Consider the following 18,334-nt stretch of genomic DNA (forward strand, 5'->3'; position numbering starts at 1 on the left):
AGACACTTAATCCTACTCTACATAAAGATAAAGGGCATAATTTTTTTTATTTAGGTTTTAACAAAAAACTTAAACTAAAATCAAAGTCATAATTTTTAAACAGTGATATTAGTAGTGTAAAAGTTTTATTAAACATGAAAAACTTGTTATAGAAGTTAAAATAAAGCTTTTACAAAAAGTAATATTTTGCTAACTTTAATATTAATATTTTTGGTAAGTCATAAGCTCTTTAAAAAAAATTAGTCAAATAGATATAAAAGTTCTTATTAAGCTTGAAATAAAACTTTTGACTTCTTAAAAGTCAATCCAAATAAGACCTAAAGTGTCAAGTTTTGTGGTATTAATGATTGTTAATTAGAGAAACAAACATATAAGTTCTTATTGAGTCTAAAAAACAACTTTTGATTTCTCAAAAATCAATTAAAAAAATGACCAAAGTGATAGATGTTGTGGTATGAAGGATTTTTTATGTTGAGTGTAGGAAATACCCAGTGCTATGATAATATGCTTAAAAAACTCCCTCTCTTATGCATTATTGTAATTCACCTTTATTTATGTTCTTACTTTCATTCATATTCCAAATATGAAATGAACTCTTAGGGACTAACTATTTCATCTCCAAAATTATTTACCTTGTGACAAAAATTAAAATTATAACCAAATATATTTTTCAAGGAAAATTTTTGTGATGCAAATTCATGACTTTCATTGTGAAATGAATTAGAAAATGATGGTTAATTATTTGGAGATGTAATACTACATTAGAAGACGAAATTATTTTGTCTTTAAAGGATTCTTTACACATTGGGAGGCAATATATATATATATATATATATATATATACATATTTATATTTGTCTCCAAATGTTGGCATATAGTTTGGGCAACATTACTGGTCCTAGTTGAAAAGGAAAATGGTACAATATTATTATAGATCCTCCATTTTGTTTTTTTAGTACATGTGATACTAGGTGTTTTCCTTTACTTTTCTCTTAACTCATAGTCATCAATTGGTGGCACATTGACACTCATATAACCTATTTTTTCTAACCCATCTTCAGGAACCCTTCGTTGAGGGGCTCATTTGGACCCTCATTGTGACCTGTTTTTTCGAGCTTACGTTAAATTTCACTTAGTTGTGTTTCCACTCAACTCACTTAGGTACACCTTAGGTTAAATTTTAGGCTTAGTTTACTCAGATATTTTCCGTTTACATTAAGTTTCACTTAGTTGTGTTTCCACTTAACTCATTTAGGTGTACCTTAACTTAGATTTCAGGCTTAGTTTACTCATACATTTTCCACTTAGCTAGACACTTTCCACTTAGGGTACTTGGTTACATTTTCTAGGATGGGATCACTTAGACACTTCATTAGGCTCAATTCACTTAGGTTTAATTTCTTGTTTTGATTGCTTGCTTTTCAGGTTTGAGTGAGTATATGGCTCAATTCACTAACACGCACACATTGACGGATTTTGAGGATTCATCGGCTATACAGATGGTCCCGTTCTTTCATGCATTTGGATTTACCATTGGGTTTAGTATGATACCCCACCCACCATTCACAAAGCAATCAAACTAGAAAAAGGGAAAATAGTGCATCACTTCCAATATTTTAGTAGAAGACATGCCTAATTCTTGACACAGCCATTAATTTATTCATAGAAAATGATCTGCGCTCAAACACAACCATACAATTCGTAGTTTAATAAAATTAAAAGCATTTATTCACGGTAGATTCATAAATCAGATGGAAGAGGAAGATGGTCTTCTAAATGTGTTGTATGCATCAATGATTTACTTGACAAGCCCTAAGTTGATGATGCCCCAAGAAGTGTTTGGCCATGACCTCTCCTTAGCCTTCATCAGCAAAACCCTGTTCCAAGCAATCCATCCTTCCCAAGTCATCCTCTTGTCCCATGGACTCCCCCACTCCAGCATGAGCTTCAGCCCCTCCTCAGCCTCTCTCTCGGCCTCCTCAAACCTCCCATTTGTCAAGTAAATCTGAGCCAACACCACATGTAGCTCCCCCACAAATGGGTTCTTCTCGACACACCTCCCCAACAACTCCTCAGCCCAATCCAACCCTCTCTTTGACCCTTCACAAACAGCTTCCCAATATAGATCTCTTGCTTCTATTTGCTCCTCTGCGCCCAAAACCCTCGTGCAGTTCTCCAAAACCGGTGGTATCACAAGCTCTAACTCCTCATCTCGGCCTTCCACCACTTGATCCCCACCAACTCTTTTCCTCTCTTTAATGAAAATCTCCTCCTCCCTCACTAGCAATGAGTAAACCGCACCCATTCTTGATATTGAATTCAACCACAGCCCAGGCTTGCCATCCCCAGGCCACAAAGCTCCATAGTTGTTGCCAGAAAACTCAAGGCGGCTGTTAGAATTGTCAAACAAGGCGTCCTGAAACCCGTAATGCTTGTCACTGGAATCAGCCATTGTCATCATCACGAAAATGGCCACAACCCTTCTCGACACCAACACATCTTCACCAGTCTTGATGTGCTTCACAGTAACCCCACCAGAAGGAACAAGGGAATTCACCTTCTTCCTCCAAGCCTCATCTCCATTAAACACACCGCCCTCCTTGGCATTCCTCACCGAAACCTCCGAAGCCTTGAGGTGCTCCACCAGCTCATCGTCACTATACCGGAAGAGGAGATCATCGTGGATGAGGGGCTGCCGCGGGACGACACAAAACAAATGTATGAGCTTCTCGGCCGCATCGCCCATGTAATGACCGGGTATTTTATGCCACGTTAGCATTTTAGTTTGAAAAGTCTTATTGTGTGTAATGGTTGAAAAGTCAAAAAGAAAAGTGTTTGGAGAACACGTGTCAATTTCGGATTGGTGAATTTCGTTTTATTGTGTCGGTCAATTAAACGAGTTGAAATTTTATGCCATGTCAGCCTTAGGATAGAAAATTTCTTAGGATTTTAGAAATTGGAAATTTTCGGGAACGAAAAACGAAAACGAAAATGAAAAATAAATAAATTAAGATTAATTAGAATTAATTAAGAAAAATAAATAAATCAATTAAATTAAATTGATGAATAATAAAATTAAGAAAAACTAGTTTTAGATTGGTAATAAATAAATTTGTGTGTTAAAAAAAAAAATGAATTGGAAATAAAATAAAACAATTAGAATAAACAAAAGAAAAGAAAATAAAAGAAATAAAATAAATATAATGGATTGGGCTTAGATTTTGAGTTGGGCTTGGATGTGGGCTTAAATGGCTGATGGTTTTTTTAAAAGCCATGTGAAGTGGGCTGATTTAAAAAGAAAGAGAAATGGGCTTGAGTGGGCTGATTTAAAAAGAAAAGAAATGGGCTTAAGTGGAAAAGGGAACAGTAGCAGATCTGGGAGAAGAGAGGAGCGGCGGCTGTGGAAATTAGGGCACTCGCCGGATCTTTGACCGGCCGTTTGGACGGCCAAACGATCTCCGTTTCGGCCCAAATTCGGAGGAAGTACTCTATTCGATTAGAGGAACAAGCCTACGGTGGCTGATTTCGTTTTTAACGGCCAGATTCTCAGATTTGTGGTAGGGGACCCTAACCCTAAAACTTAAATTTTTATGTCTTTCCCTTGAGAAAAAAATTGTAAATATTGTCATTATTAGTTAATTAGAAATTATAGGTGTTGTATGAATTTTTCTAGAATATTTGGAATTTGTTTGAAATTTTTAGAATTTCGGGAAATTGATTTTGATTGATAATTAATTATTTTGAAATGTTAAAAATTATTAGATGGGTTGGAAAATTCCAAAAGTTGGGTTAGATTTCAAATATAATGATTTGTGAATTTTTAGGCATTGGTTAGAATATTTTCGAAAATTTTAGGGTAAAAAGTTAGTTAATTTTGGATGTTAGAAATTATTATAATGGTTGAAAAATTTTGTAAGTGTGGTAAAATTTCAAGATTTTTGATATGAGAATTTTTGAATATTTGTTTGAGATATTATCGGAAACTTTAATGTGTGAAATTATTTTATTGGATTATTGGGAAATGTTGAAATTGTTGAATTATTGAGGAACATTGGAATTATGGCATTCATGTGCATCATGGTTATGTGAAATAAATAAATAAAATTATGAAGATTGTGAAAAGTGTATGAAATGGAAAAAAATGAAATAGAGATGAGAAGTGGAAGCCCGTGTGGGGCGAATTAAGAAGGGAAAGAGATCCCTAGGGTGAAAGACCCAAAAGTTACCCCGGGAAGACTCCGAATGGGGAGTGTATTTGGGTGCGGACGCGTATCCTTCGGTGAAAGCCCGAAAACAATAGTGCATTGTATGACTGTGTGTCACACGTTCATGTGCATCCATGTAATTGTTGAATATTATGAGATTGTGTATAATATTATATATTACACTATGTGATTGATTGATACTGTTGAATTGTTCCTTTGTGTTGAAGTGTCCTTTTCGTATTCCTTGAAACTTAGTAATCCCTTTAACCCCTTGGGTGTTAGGCACCCTACTGAGCAATGTGGAAATGCTCACCCCTTCCTTGTTATACCTTTTTAGATGCAGATATCTCTCATGAGGATCCACAGGTGGGGCAGGGAGGACTTCAGGATGCTCCTGGAGCGGCCTAGTGGAGCGTGGCATTTTTTGTTATTGTGTTTCTTTTTGGATTTTGGGATTTGTTTTAGTAATTATGACTCATGGATTTGTTATGAAGCTTTATTTGATTAAGTTGTTCATGGTGAACTTTTATTTTGGACTATAATGAACATTTATTTAATCTTGTTGTTTTGAGTAGTTTTGGGATATTATAGTTTATGAGAATTCTAGTGGGATTGATAAAAAAAAAAAAAATCCAGAGTATTTTGGTTGACTGCCAACGTGGAATAGGAGAAACCCTTAGGGTCAAACCTTTGACCTGGGGTCACGGGTCAAATTTTGGGTTGCCCGGAATTTGGGTCGTGACAGCCCACGTGGGCCCGGACGGTGTCGCGGCCAGTGGAGGGGTCGAAGATGGCGAGATTGACATAGGAATTGGAGTATGCAGAGTGGAAGAGGCCGCAGAGACATACCGATTCTTGGGCCTTCCAGAGCTTGAGAATCTTGTACATGTCGACTAGATGTTCAAGGAAACTTCCATGCTTGTGCCAGCACTCGCCTGCGCCCACCGATCGGAGAACAGAGATGATAGAAGGCAGCTTTGGGTGGACGGCTTCAAGCTCGCCCCGAAGGAAGGGACGAGCGGAGGCCAAGAGGGTTTGGAGATGAAGGTCCGGAGAGGGAGATGAAGATAGAGAGGAAGGCATAGTGTCCGTTTGGGAGTGAGGGAGAGAAGGGAACGATGGAGGAGAAGGAGAAGGAGAAGAGAGAAAGAAAGAAAAAGAGAAGAGCGGAAGGTGATGGTCGTTATGGGAGAGACGCAACTGATCCCAAAGGAGATATGGTCCTTGTCTGAATAGGCCACGTTGATTACAACGCAAAATATTTTTTTACATGGATGGATACACTGATACAGAGAATAGGGATTGCTTTTTTATATTTCAAATGCCAGAACTTTTTACTCACAGAGCATGTGCCACCACGTTCTCCATGACGTAAAAAAAAGCATCCACCAGCTATTAAATTGAGTTTATTTTTCTTCCATGTGACATTGCGGTAGTACATTATAATATCTTTTATATATTATATTATTAATTAATTGAAATAAAATTACTATAAATATGTTAATTTTAATTATCTTATTACATATTTTTTATACTAATTAAACACAAGAAAATATAAATTTATAAATAAAACTATCAATATTTTCATATAAAAAATACTTATTTAAATATCATCATTTTTTTTATTCTTCAATTTATTCAAATCAAATATATTATCGTTTTTAATAATGATGTTTTTAAATTTGTATATATAGTAAACTTTTCGATAAAATAGTTTTAATATATGTATTGTTGTTTCTTCTATCATTTTATAGAGTTTTCTCAATATTTATGGGTTTTGATAAATTTGTATCTCATCGATATATTTTATCAAATTATTAGATTTTATTTCAACCATTGAGTTAGTAAAAGAAAAAGTGAAAAGTATTTACATATTTTTCATATGTATCTTTTGGTTTGGCAAAAAGAGTTTCGGGTCAAAATGACCCATTTTTGAAACTTAATGTTGAAAACGGGCACATTTTGAAACTATTGTTCAAATGACCTCTTTGATGCCACGTAGGTGCCTCACCATTAAAAAATATATTTTTTTTCATCATTATAGTGAAAGCCGCAGTTGGGAAACGCGGTTTCATTTTTTAACTAAAGCCGCGGTTGGCAACTGCGGCTTTAGTTCATTTTTATTTAAATTTAAAATTTAATTAAAAAATTATTAAATTACAATTTATGAATGAAATTTAAAAATATACTTAAATAATAAATTATTTATATTTAAATTTAAAATTCTAGTATTACTTCAATAAACATAAATTGATAAATAGAAGATATCATAAATGAATGTTTTATTTATTAATAAATTAATAATCTTAAAATAATAAATTTATATAACATATAAATAATATATAAAATTGTATAATTTATTAATTTAAGATATTTAATTTGTTAATTTTTAAGATATTAATTTATTTATATTATGATAAATTTATCTTTATCGAAATAATAGTATAGTAGTTAATAACTGAGATTTCAATTATAATATTTTTTTACTTTCAAATTTAATTAAAAACTATTAAATTACAATTTATGATTGAAATTTTAAAAATATACTTAAATAAAAAATTATTTATATTTAAACTTAAAAATCTAGTATTATTTCAACAAACATAAATTGATAAATAGAAGATATTATAAATGAATATTTGATTTATTAATAAATTAATAATCTTAAAATAATAAATTTATATAACATATAAATAATATATAAAATTGTATAATTTATTAATTTAAGATATTTAATTTTTTAAATTTTAAGATATTAATTTATTTATATTATGATAAATTTATCTTTATCGAAATAATAGTATAGTAGTTAATAACTGATATTTCAATTATAATATTTTTTTTACTTTCAAATTTAATTAAAAACTATTAAATGACAATTTATGATTGAAATTTTAAAAATATACTTAAATAAAAAATTATTTATATTTAAACTTAAAAATCTAGTATTATTTCAACAAACATAAATTGATAAATAGAAGATATTATAAATGAATATTTGATTTATTAATAAATTAATAATCTTAAAATAATAAATTTATTTAACATATAAATAATATATAAAATTGTATAATTTATTAATTTAAGATATTTAATTTGTTAATTTTTAAGATATTAATTTATTTGTATTATGACAAATTTATCTTTAACAAAATAATAACATACTCTTAAGCCTAGTTGTCATATATAGATTTTTTTACAAAATTAGTTAATGAAATTAATTACAAAAAGTCTACTACAAAATGTAATTTTTAATAGTTTAATTAAAGTCACAAAAAATATCCACTAAACATTAATATAGTGGAAAATAAAAAACATATATAATCTCACATGCCTCCACAAGGAGAGAACCTATGTGTAACTAGTACTCTCTTCCTTTTTGGACGCCCCTCTCTAACTGTAGCAGGTACTGCATGTGACACATGAAGAACATCTGTCTGTGATGGGGCTAGAGCTGGAAATAGAGGTGGTGGAGGAGGTAGCAATCTAGGTCGACGTAAGCCTCGCCTACCCCTCGGAATGACTGGCGGTAAATCTAGCTGAGTAGATGTGTCAATCTGCACTAAATACCAAGTTCAACTCAAATGAAAGCAATGTATAAGCAAATAAGTGTATAAGTAAAGAGTAGGATGATATCATGAATTAATATTATTTTTGTGGTCCAATAAAATGTTTTACATGTGTTTGGGTTACAAACACGTTTAATTTATTTTTCTAATTTCATAATTAGGATGAGATTAACTTTTAATATTTTTTTGATAAAATGAAATTAATATTTTTATATTAAAAATTAAAATTTAAAATAAATATGTGTTAATTATGTTAATTCTTTTACAACTCAAAATTATCTGTTAAATATATTTTTTAAAATAAATATATGTTAAATATGTTATTTTAAATAAAAAAATGAGATTTTAGTAATTGCAAGAAATCCACCCTAGTCCACAAGCTAAGGAATAATTTTTAGAATATACAGATTTTGAATAGTGAACTCTAGTACCTCCTAACCACACAATCAACCATAGATTAGGATCCCCACAAAATCAAATGTGTAATGAGAAAAAAAATCAACCAATACGAGAACTACCTAAGATGAAGATACAAATATTCTGAAATTTAGGTTGAGGATAAGAAATAATACAAAGAAAGTGAAACAGTGACGTGGATGAATTGACAATACCTGCTAAAGAAAGGAATTAAATGAAATCCTAAATTACTCTATAAAGTGCATTTAGGTAATTTTGCAGATTTGGTGTTTTTTAATGTTATTAGTCAAAAATTGGTACTTGAATTGTATTCATAATTTGAAAAGTTTTTTTATTGAAACTTTCTTCTTAAAAGAAGTGTCAATATTTCTAAACTTTCTATTTTATAAATTAATCTCTTTTCTCTTAAGTTTCTAGTTTGTGTCTTCAGAATTTTGAAGTCTTTGTTATTAGAAATTTTATTCGAAGGTCTTTCTATAAAGTAGGATGTTAATTCTAAAAAGGGAGTTTTTGTTTTTTTTTTTTTTTTTTGATTTTATTTTTCAAAGATTTAGGAGTTCTCAAAAATGAACAATAGTCCTAACAAGTTGCTACATAGGTTAGGTTTGCTTTCCATATTTTTTTTTAGTTTTAAGGGTTCTAAAACTTTATAAATAAGGCTAATGGATGTAAAAGGGGATGATGATCGATGATCCAAAGATTTTTATTTTTATTTTTTTATGGGTGCAAATTTTGTAATTTTCATGGTAGGACTTAATTATTTTACTTCTAAGTGAGACTCCTAGGGCCTATGTAAGTTTGTAATATTGCTTCTTTTTCTTCTTTTTTTTTCCTATTTTTTATTTTATTTTTTCCCTACTATTATAATTTTATCTTTCTTCTCCTTAAATCTCAAAAGATTGAAGTCCTAGTCCGCCTATTTGATTATAAAAAACCATCCTAGTGTTGTCAAATATCAAGCAATCAATTACACACAAAATGTAATCACAACATTCAAAAGATCACCGACCAAATCACAAATGAAATTTAATGTCAATGAAAGTACGTATTTTCATCTTTTGAATGGCTCATAATGATCATGATGATACAATAAGTTTCTTGATGAACTTAACACTGTCAAAGAGTTCTAAACAGGATGAAAAATAAATAAAAAGTGAAACCATGACTAGTTAGCAACTTAGCTTACCTCAAGTGAATCAAGATGTTCCAAGGTTTCAATAGTTATATTATTATCATCATCCATTATTAAGTATTTACTTTGACTTTTCCAATCAATATAAAAAACAAACAATAAAACAACTATTCCAATTCCAAAGTTTCAAATTTCAAACCAACCAACTACCCTTTTGATTTGAATAATTAACAATTACTAGGGTGGGTCCCCTTGTCTTATTCAAAAGCCAGCAATTATCTAATTGAATTTTTTTTTTGATAAATAAAGAGAAATTTTTCTAATTGAAATTTGATAATTGATTAATGAACATCACGCATAACTGTGGTATTATGTTGACTTGTTATGAAATTAAATAATATTTTTTAACAAAAACAAGATATTAAGTAAATTAGCAATTGAAAATATGAAAATAAAAATAAATAACACTATATTTTATAAAATTTATTTAAAAGTGAAGTATTTAAATATGATATATTTATAAAAATGACTCTACTACACCTTCAAACTTTAATTCTTATATTCATTTATTCATTTAAATATTCAAATATATAAATATTTTATAAATTTAGTAATTTACTTAATATCAATAGGAAAATTTAGTAATATTAATATAAATTTAGTAAATTCAGTTAATTCCATAGGAAAAGTGATAAGCTGATGTACCAATACCAAAGCAAACCCATAATAATAATTCCACAGGAAAATTTCATAATAATAATATGATAAAATTATTTTTATTAATATCTTTTTATTTAATCTTTAATTTTATTAAAAATTATATATATTCTATTAAGATGAGATAAAATTGTTCTCATGATTTGTTTTGTTTTTTTTTTTAACTCTATTAAATCTAAAAATCAAAAGGCTACCCACTTCTCTCACTCGGGCATGAAGAACCCCTTTTCTGAAGTTGCCCTCCAGCCGGGAGAATCCCTAAAAAAGCCCTTCTCTCACTCTGCCACTCTCAATCCTCGCAGGTACTAATCTAATCATGTTATTATTATTTTTTTTTGCAACCCCCCTTTGATTCCCAATAAAATCCATGCCCCATTCGATTTCCGCGAAAATTCATCCTCGTTTGATTTCCGAGAAAATCCATGCAAAACCCCCAAGGAAAACCAAAAAAATTGCTTTTCTTTTACTCTCTGTGTTTTCTGGATCCGTTTTAGGGGTCTCTTTGCTGTTGTGCCATTGGACTTAAATTTCAAGAACCCTAAATCAAAACTGAGAAACGGGAAAAATCAAGAATTTTTTTCTTTCTGTTTTCATTCTCGTTTCCCACTTTTCTCAGCATCCAATGGGAAAAATAAAAATACTAACAACACATGATAAAAAAAAGCTCAGATCTGAAAAAAAATTAACACTAACTTCAACCTCCAAAGTCTCCCTCAGTGGCCCACTGGTGGGGCTAGGATTTTTAAGGAAAAATGAGCACGGGCTGGGAATAGAGAGCAGCTCGGATGGAAGTTGTAGCTCCAATGTCTCCCTCAGTGGCCCACTGGTGGGGCTAGGGTTTTTAACGAAAAAACCACACGCAGAGCAAGGGGGAAGAGAGCAGCTCAGATGGAAGTTTGGGATTGGGAAAGAAAAAATGCAGCTGAAGTTTGGGAAAGTAAAAAATAAAAAGAATAAAAAATTACTTTGTATGCTGACGTGGACTCAAAAGGGCTATTTTGAACAATTGTTTGAAAAGTAGGTCATTCTGAACATTATGTTTCAGCGGAAGGCTATTTTGACCCATTATTCTGGTAAGAAAGTGGAAAGTGATGCCTTATGATGGTTATAAGTATGATCTATACAAAAATTATAAACCTTAATTTGGTAAAAAAATATTGTGCTTATGACATTGGTGAAGAAAATGATCATCAAAAAGAGATTAGTGAATAAAAAATAAAAGCATCAATCTCTTGATTTTAAGAGAAAAATATCAATAATAGTGTTCTTCTTTTGTTTGCAACTTGGAATTTTTCTAAAGTACTTAGAGCCTTCATGTTTTCTTTGTTTCCTTCAAAATGTTCTTACTGGTAGATAAGAATGTTCAAATAGGTCAAAAACCTAATGGTAATTTTTTTTTTCCTTTCTTGGATTTTTTTTTAAAAAAATTAATTGGTGACATTTTTTTTTATTAATGGTGTTGGAAACCAATATGTGGACCCCACATTTCAGCTCATGCGTTTCCCACTTGATGGCGAGCTCGATTTTTATTTCAAAAATGATTTTTATTTATTAGAAAATGACTTGAGTCGCCACTTATTTTTGTTTTATTTTAAAAGAGTAAACAAAATAAGAAAGAAAACCCTAAGTGCGACTCCTTATTTTGGAAAAGGTGATCTACGAAAAACCGGATCGGGCTCGGGGGTCAAGTTGCTTATCGGGAAGGTACGGTAAAGACCGTAGCACCCCTTTGAGTCCCTAAAGTCGGGTCTCTACTAATAAAATGAAGCTGACATGACAATCAATAGGAAAATCAATGGATACTCAAATCGATTAGGCGCATATGGGAATCGAAACATGCAATAGAGAATGACCAGAATAGGAGTGGATGCGTACCTGGGCCACGAACGAACAATGCACTATCATGGAAATGGAGTCAGTGCACAATATAGAGCACGAAACATATCACATGGATCACTAAGCAGGGATTAAAATTGTTTTAAGGAAAATTGGATTTTTGAAATTCATTTGAGAATCGGAATCTTAGCGATTATTTGAAAATTGGAGTTTTGGAGATTATTTGAAAATTGGATTCTTAGGAATTAAATGTAAGAATGAGAATTTTAGAAATTAAATTTGAAAGAAAATTGGGATTTTAAGGAATTGTTTAAAAATTCGGGATTTTAAAGAAAAATTGAGTTTTCGAAAATTGGGACTTTGGGAGTTGAATTTTGAAAGGGATCAGAGTTGTAAGTTATTTGAGAAGTAGAAATTATGAAAGTTGATTTATAAAAATTGGAAATCTTAAAAATCACTTGAAGGAGGACCTTTTAGAAACGAATGAATAAAATGATAACAATAATAGTGATAACAATAAGTGAGTAACCGGATAAATACAATAATTGGAATATTGAGAAGTGAAAATTAAGTTCGAAGATGGGACAATTGGAATTTCAGATAGCCAAATTTAGAAATGGGAATTTTGAAGAATTAAACTTTAATGGTTAAGATCTTTAAGAGGAATAAATAGGTAAGCATGGAGTAATGTTACTAATTAATGGAAGCAAAATTTTAAACGAATAGAAAATGAATAGTGGAATTTTTAAGATTGAAAATCAAATTAGGACGTTGGATTTTTTAAGAACTGGACTTTAAATAAATAGTTAAGTGGGGGATAATAATTCTAATTGATGAAAATAAGATATAGATGAATGGTGGAATTTTTAGGATTGAAAAATTAAACTAAGACATAGGATTTTTGAAGGATTAGACTTTGGATAACTAGATAAATATGGGATAATGATTCTGATTGATGAAAATAAGATTTAAACGGATTATTGAGAGATTAAACTGAGACATGGGATTTTTGAAGGATTAGACTTTGAATAACTAAATAAACATGGGATAATAATTCTAATTGATGAGAATAAGATTTAAACGAATATTTGTAGAATTAAATTAAAACAGGGGATTTTTGAAGGATTAGACTAGATAAAGATGGGATAATGATTCTATTTAATGAAAATAAGATTTAAACGAATTATTGAAAGATTGAATTAAGACAGGAGATTTTTGAAGGATTAGACTTTAAATAACTAGATAAGTATGAGATTATAATTCCAATTGATGAAAATAAGATCTAAACGAGTCATTGAAAAATTAAATTAAGACATTGGATTTTTGAAGGATTTAGACTTTAAATAACTAGATATATATGAGATAATGATTCTATTTGATGAAAATAAGATTTAAACGAACTATTGAAAAATTAAATTGAGACATGGGATTTTTGAAGGATTTAGACTTAGACTTTAAATAACTAGATAAATATGATATAATGATTCTAATTGATGAAAATATGTTTAAACGGATTATTGAGAGATTAAATTGAGACATGGGATTTTTGAAGGATTACTTAAGGACCTAGGTTTTGAAAATAAGATTTTAAGGTTTAGAATATGGTAAATTCATCGAGACTAACATGAGTTAATTATAGACAAATTTCATATATGATGATTAAACATAACCAAAGAAGGGAAGATAAGATACGAATTATTTTAAGTTTTGAAAAGGATATTCAACCTTAATAATTTGTCTTTTAATTATGCTTAAGTCGAATTAAAGAAGGTAGGTAAAAATATAATAAGATGTAAATAAAATTAAATAATAAATTAATAGATTATGAAGATTAGGGGTTTAGAGATTTTTTTTTTTTTTTTTTTTTTTTATATATAGAAATGAGGCAGCCAAATGGGCTAACCCAACATGGACTTGGGCCATGAGGGTGGCTGGCATAGGGAGCATGAGCCCTCCATCAACAATGTTTGGGCTAGGCTCCAATTCAAGCCCAAACCCGTCACCATGGGCAAGCCCAAACCCATCACCAACACAAACTCCATCACAACCCACTTCTTCTCAAGCCCTCCATTTATTTAAGAGAACATTGCCCTCCATCAATATGCCTGGGTTGAGCTTCTTCTCAAGCCCAATGTCCATCATGGGCAAGCCCAAGAAAAACTCCATCTCAGCTCACTTTCTGATCACCTCAGGCCTTTCCCTCACCACCAATGGAGCACCTCTCATGCACGAGAAACAGCAAGAACACCACCAACCCGCCAAGTTCCTACCCAAATAACGAAACCTCCAGCATCTTCAATCCTTTGACGTTCATCAGATTTATCAGGTTTGTGATTAGTGGACAGTGGGATAGCTGAACCAGCTCTACAAGCAGCCACTCTTCCAGTAGGGTACACGACGGAGAACAACGAGGATAATTTCGGCCCAGTACCCTACGATCCTGAGAAGCACGGGCATGGCAAGGTTGAAGTGAGGACAAGGAGAGTTGCATCAGCCACCATTGTAGCTGGGAAGAGCGTAGCCCGGCGGGTAGAAGTTGGTGGCAGTGACGAAGATGGAGGAGGCTGCCGGAGTGGCACCATTGGCGCAAACGCCAAGGATTCAAGCATGAACCAAGGTGAGAAAAGAGAAGAGTGAAGCAAGGGAAAGAAGAATGAGAAGAACCATTGAGAGAGAGAGTATAGGGTGGTGAAGATGCAGTCCTTGGTGTAGGTAAGACGTGGCCATGCATGGCCACGCATGGTGCTGGATATATTGGAGCATAACAGTGGATATGGTAAGAGGGGGGGGGGGGGGCTATGTAAAGTATTGTTGAGCTTGAAAACTAACTGGTGACATCAAAATAGATCCAAAAACAACACTGGTAAATGCAAAACTTCCAACGAAAATCCCACATCCAAACCAAAGAAACGATAACCAAGAGAAGTAAAATAAACTGAAGAATAAAAACGAGTCCATGAAGTCCTACTTAAGAGCCTTTCCTTAGCCTCCTAAGTTAAATAAGATCCCCTCTCTCACAGGTACAACGCCCGCTCCTCTTCGGCACTTCTCTGGATTTCTTTTTTTCTTTTTTTTTTTTTCCTTTCCCCCCCCCCCCCCCCCCCCCCCCCCTTCTTCTCTCCCTTCCTTTATCAGGATACCCACAATCTCCCGCTGTAGGTCACCACCTACCCTTCTGTTCACTCCATCAGCAAGTATGGGCTGCCATTCTCCTTCGCCACATGTTTAAGGTAGTTGGGCTCCTAGGAGGTGTCCCCCCCCCCCCCCCCCCCCCCCTCCCTTCACTAAAAATGGAAAATTGCCCTCCTCTGTCATGCCATGCCCCCCTTGTTTTAAATCATCCAAAAAGAACCGAGAGCTCAAGAGGGAGGGTCTACAAATATGCCCCTCTTCTGGAAATGGAAAAGAGAGTGGAGGCAATGATTCTCTCTCTCTGGAAATGGAAGACAACTCTCTAGAAAAGGTTATGGGAACCCTAACCCCTAAGGTGATATTTATAGGGCTTCTTATTGGGCTTAGGTGACTTGAGCCCACTAAGGGTTTGGGTCACTTAATCTAACCCAAAACGGTTCCTAATTAATTAATTAACTTAACAAGGCCTACTAATGAATCAATTAGCATAATCTAAAGACTTTGTTCACTTAACCTTGTGCAACCTTGCATAATTATCAAAATGCTCTTATGCACAAAAGTGAACTTAGAGTCAATTCAACCTTCATAACCCGTGCCAACAAGGTATATGAGCTCAGAGCGGGGACCATTGGGACCCATAGTAATATCGGCTTCCTCAAAATCCAATTATGAAGTTGATTCAACATCCTACCACATAGAATCAACTGAACTCTAATATCATATGTAAATAACAACAAGACGCCAAGTGCTCGGGTTTGTGATATGCTATCCATTATGTTCAATCTCCCCATGAACTGGTGTTTGTAGTTTAACAAGATGAAAACTGTCAGCCTTTCAAGACTACCTCTACCATCCTTGAGTTACAAATCCTTCTATTGTGTGTTCAATTGACATATCTTAGCTTTCAAAGAGCTTATGTCAAGTTTCACTTAAAGAACTACTATTATCATAGTTTCCATGAACACATCTCCTTAGGATCACCCATTGAGTCACACTGTCTCAATCCCAAGAGATATCATAGTGCCTTTATTGAGAATACCTATTGCTACCAACTTCCATCAATAGTAACCTAATCCATAAGGAATACATGATCAGTTTACGATCTCATCCATAGGTCAAAGTCACTACTAACTTCAGCACAATCTCAATATTCTCTCAAAGTTGAGAAACAACACAATGAACCAACTTGGTGAAGTCATAACTACTTGATAGCCTTAAGTCATAACTTACCATAGGTCATATCCAATGTGCAACCATACACACTAGTGCATTCACCATAAGAAACTCACCCCAATTGCCAAGACCAGTCATCCCTCTAATTAGGAGGTGATGCACTACATCTTCTAATGAGTTGCCTAAACCCATGAACCAACTATGAATAAGTCATCTATTTGCAAAGAACCCATGACTTAGATCTTCCGTGCAAATCCTAATGCACTCAAGTCACGTACAATGCAAAAGATGCAAACTAGAATGCTTACAAGATATAAGGCATGGAAAAATGATAGATAAAAGTGAACTAAAACTTTATTAAATAAATAATAAAAACCAAGAGTTTATTACATCATGTCATGCTTTTAAGGGTTCTATCCTAAGAGATATATCATCATTTTTAATAGTAACGAGTTTTTAAATTTGTATATATAATAAAAAAATTTCAATAAAACAACTTTAATATATGTATTATTGTTTCTTCTATCATTAATGACAAGTAGGTTATGCTTACTATATTGTGCTAAGCCTAGTTTAGTTCCTAAACACTTAATCCTACTCCACATAAAGATAAAGGGCATAATTTTTTTTTTCTTTTAGGTTTTAACAAAAAACTAAAACTAAAATCAAAGTCATAATTTTTAAACAGTGATATTAGTAGTGTAAAAGTTTTATCAAACATGAAAAACTTCTTGTAGAAGTTAAAATAAAGTTTTTACAAAAAGTAATATTTTCCTAACTTAACATTAATATTTTTTGTAAGTCATAATCTCTTTAAATAAAATTAGTCAAATAGATATAAAAGTTCTTATTAAGCTTGAAATAAAGCTTTTTACTTCTTAAAAGTCAATCCAAGTAAGGCCTAAAGTGTCGAGTTTTGTGGTATTAATGATTGTTAATTAGAGAAACAAACATATAAGTTCTTATTGAGTCTAAAAAACAACTTTTGATTTCTCAAAAATCAATAAAAAAAGACCAAAGTGATAGATGTTGTGGTATGAAGGATTTTTACGTTGAATGTAGGAAATACCCCAATGCTATGATAATATGCTTAAAAAACTCCCTCTCTTATGGATTATTGTAATTCACCTTTATTTATGTTCTTACTCTCATTCATATTTCAAATATGAAATGAACTCTTAGGGACAAACTATTTCATCTCCAAAATTATTTACCTTGTGACAAAAAATAAAATTATAACCAAATATATATTTCAACGAAAATTTTTGTGACGCAAATTCATAACTTTCGTCGTGAAATGAATTAAAAATGATGGTTAATTATTTGGAAATGTAAGAATTCATTAGAAGACGAAATTATTTTGTCTTCAAAGGATTCTTTATGCATTGGGAGGCGATTTTTTTTTTTTTTTTTTTTGTCTCCAAATGTTGGCACATAGTTTGGGCAACATTACCATCCCTAGTTGAAAAGGAAAATGATACAATAGTGTTATAGATCATCCATTTTGTTATCTTAGCACATGTGATACTAGGTGCTTTCCTTTGCTTCTCTCTTAACTCGTAGTCATCCCTTGGTGACACATTGACACTCATATGACCTATTTTTTCTGGCCCATCTTTAGGAATCCTTCATTGAAGGGCTCATTTGGACCCTCATTGTCATAACCTTGGCCGTCTTTCAAGCTTACATTAAGTTTCACTTAGTTGTGTTTCCACTTAACTCACTTAGGTGGACCTTAGGTTAGATTTCAATCTTAGCTTACTTAGACATTTTCCACTTAGGTCACTTAGACACTTTCCACTTAGGGCACTTGGTTACATTTTCTAGGATGGGATCACTTAGACACTTTACTAGGCTCAATTCACTTAGGTTTGATTTCTCATTTTGATTGCTTGCTTTTCGGGTTTGAGTGAATATATGGCTTGATTTTGATTTTGATTTTGATTGCTTGAGGTGAGTTTTCAATATTTAATTATGTGAGTTTGATGTTTCGATTTTTGATATTTGATTATTGCATCAGTTTAACATTTAGTTTTTTCTATTGCATGTATGTAATAATTATATCTATTTTGTTTTACTTATTTATTTATTGACTTAATAAAAAAATGTTTGAATTGTTTTGATTTATTTATTTACTCATTTAATAATTATAT

The 18,334-nt window shown here is 32.1% G+C and overlaps 1 protein-coding gene across 1 annotated transcript; it reads right to left on the bottom strand.

Moving 5' to 3' along the window:
• Positions 1 to 1,702: 1,702 nt before the first annotated feature.
• Positions 1,703 to 5,345, bottom strand: LOC117923722. Its single transcript, XM_034842151.1, has 2 exons — positions 4,955 to 5,345; positions 1,703 to 2,745 (listed from the first exon to the last, which is right to left on the bottom strand). Exons 1-2 carry the CDS (start codon positions 5,286 to 5,288, stop codon positions 1,799 to 1,801), a joined length of 1,281 nt encoding a protein of 426 aa, XP_034698042.1. The 5' UTR covers positions 5,289 to 5,345; the 3' UTR covers positions 1,703 to 1,798.
• Positions 5,346 to 18,334: the final 12,989 nt, after the last annotated feature.

Source organism: Vitis riparia, chromosome 10, assembly GCF_004353265.1.
Source record: "Vitis riparia cultivar Riparia Gloire de Montpellier isolate 1030 chromosome 10, EGFV_Vit.rip_1.0, whole genome shotgun sequence".
Taxonomy (NCBI): domain Eukaryota; kingdom Viridiplantae; phylum Streptophyta; class Magnoliopsida; order Vitales; family Vitaceae; genus Vitis; species Vitis riparia.

Coding starts and splice junctions, on each gene's coding strand:
- LOC117923722 (XM_034842151.1), bottom strand. CDS start 5,288: ATGCCTTCCTCTCTATCTTCATCTCCCTCTCCGGACCTTCATCTCCAA. Junction 2,746..4,954: donor CGACACCGTCCGGGCCCACG/TGGGCTGTCACG, acceptor CCGGTCATTACA/TGGGCGATGCGGCCGAGAAG.